Source organism: Meleagris gallopavo, unplaced genomic scaffold (assembly GCF_000146605.3).
Source record: "Meleagris gallopavo isolate NT-WF06-2002-E0010 breed Aviagen turkey brand Nicholas breeding stock unplaced genomic scaffold, Turkey_5.1 ChrUn_random_7180001881474, whole genome shotgun sequence".
NCBI classification, from domain to species: Eukaryota; Metazoa; Chordata; class Aves; order Galliformes; family Phasianidae; genus Meleagris; species Meleagris gallopavo.
Genome location: NW_011145649.1, coordinates 122 through 794, shown reverse-complemented (window position 1 = coordinate 794; position 673 = coordinate 122). Strand labels below are relative to the sequence as shown.

The 673-nt window shown below is 66.9% G+C and overlaps 1 protein-coding gene across 1 annotated transcript; it reads left to right on the top strand.

Moving 5' to 3' along the window:
• RYR1 (ryanodine receptor 1 (skeletal)) lies at positions 1-462 on the top strand (the record flags this gene model as incomplete). Its single annotated transcript, NM_001303199.1, is given in 4 exon segments — positions 1-107; positions 185-300; positions 393-430; positions 433-462. Coding segments are annotated over 4 exon segments (291 nt in total), but the record flags the coding sequence as incomplete, so codon positions are not given.
• Between the last annotated feature and the right edge of the window lie 211 nt (positions 463-673).

The window sequence follows — 673 nt, the reverse complement described above, 5'->3', positions numbered from 1 at the left end:
CTGCTGGTGCCCTACGACACGCTGACGGCCAAGGAGAAGGCGCGCGACCGCGAGAAGGCGCAGGAGCTGCTCAAGTTCCTGCAGCTGAACGGCTACGCCGTCACACGGTGGGTTCGGGGTCGGGGGATTCGGGGGCTTCGAGGCTTTTTGGGGGGGGGGGCTGAGCGCTCCTTACCCTACGCAGGGGGCTGAAGGACATGGAGTTGGACACGTCCTCCATCGAGAAGCGCTTCGCCTACGGCTTCCTGCAGCAGCTGCTGCGGTGGATGGACATCTCCCAGGAGTTCATCGCCCACCTGGGTATGGGGACCCCAATGCCCCCCCTCCCGTGGCCCCCCATGTCTCCCCGCAGCCCCCCATGCCCCCCCACTGACCCCCAATGTCCCCCCCAGAGGCTGTGGTGAGCAGCGGCCGCGTGGAGAAGTCGCCCCAGAACAGGAGATCAAATTCTTTGCCAAGGTCAGGGGACCCCAAAATGGGGCGGTGGGATCGGGGACGCAGCAGTGGGGCGACCGGGGTCCCTACGGAGCCCTGCAGAGGGGTTGGGGGTGCTTTTGGGGTCCACTGTGGGGTTCCGTGGGGCTCTGGGGGGGCAGTGGGGTTCCGTTGGAGTCTGTGGGGGACGCTGGGGTCAGTGGGACGGGGGCTTTGGGACGTTGGGATCCGTGAGATC